This window comes from Bison bison, unplaced genomic scaffold (assembly GCF_000754665.1).
Source record: "Bison bison bison isolate TAMUID 2011002044 unplaced genomic scaffold, Bison_UMD1.0 scf7180017864167, whole genome shotgun sequence".
Taxonomy (NCBI): domain Eukaryota; kingdom Metazoa; phylum Chordata; class Mammalia; order Artiodactyla; family Bovidae; genus Bison; species Bison bison.
The window spans coordinates 616,236-617,069 of record NW_011494739.1 but is presented as its reverse complement, the minus strand read 5'-3'; the positions used below and the strand labels follow the sequence as shown (position 1 = coordinate 617,069).

General features: G+C 64.6%; 1 protein-coding gene across 4 annotated transcripts in view; it reads right to left on the bottom strand.

The window, feature by feature from the left end:
• Positions 1–834, bottom strand: part of NOL4L (nucleolar protein 4-like) — a 78,028-nt gene that overhangs the window by 4,963 nt on the left and 72,231 nt on the right. For all 4 annotated transcript variants that reach the window (XM_010841714.1, XM_010841715.1, XM_010841716.1 and 1 more), the window contains 2 exons: positions 286–471; positions 21–212 (listed from right to left, as the gene is read on the bottom strand). In XM_010841714.1, the coding sequence (XP_010840016.1) occupies positions 21–212; positions 286–471 (378 nt within the window). The remainder of the gene's footprint in view (positions 1–20; positions 213–285; positions 472–834) is intronic.

Below are 834 nucleotides of genomic sequence, written 5' to 3'. Positions count from 1 at the left end.
GGGGGACGCTGGAGGCTCACCATCTCCATGCCATTCTTCTTCATGCGCCGGCAGGACTTGAGGTACGTGCGGATGCGCTTGCGGGCCCGTTCCTGGAACTCAGGGAACTGCCGGCTGCACGACTCGATGATGGCCTGGATCTTCTCCTTGGGCTGCTTGGAGATGGGCACCATGCGGTCCAGGTTCTCATCCACGAAGAGACGCACGAACATCTGCGGAGGACACGGGCGGTGGGCGGGGCTGGCCGCTGCGCCCCCGCCCCGGCCACCCCAGGCGAGCACTCACGTTGAAGGCCTTGAGGCGCTCAGGGTCCATGCCCTCCGAGTCGTTCATCTGGTCTTTGTCCTCATGGTCATCGTGGTCGTCGTCGTCGTCATCTGCCGTGGGGGCCCGGCCCACGGTCAGGTCCTCGGGGCAGCCACTGACCTCGGTTTTGATGGAGTCATAGCTCCCCGAGCTGTAAGGGGGGGACTGAAGAGGCCAGGGCAGGGGGTCAGGTCACGGCGAACGTGGGGACTGGGGGGTTTGGGCACACCCAGCTGCCCTGTGAGCCATGCTCCGAGGTCCTGACCGTGGGCCGGGTCACTTTCCTTCCTGCTCCCTTCACCTCTGAAGCGGGGACAGCGATGCGGCCGCCCCTCTCTGGGCGGCTGTAGGCAGGCCCCCCAGAACTGATGCCCTGGAGAAGCTCACTGGAGGGGGTCGCAGCACCCACACCACGACTTGCCTCCTCATGCAAGGGAAAGGCAGACACAGAAAGGGTTCCCGCCACCAGCCAGCCTCTTCTGTTTGTGCCAAGATCCATTCTGGCTTCAGGGGTTTCCGACCTTGTCC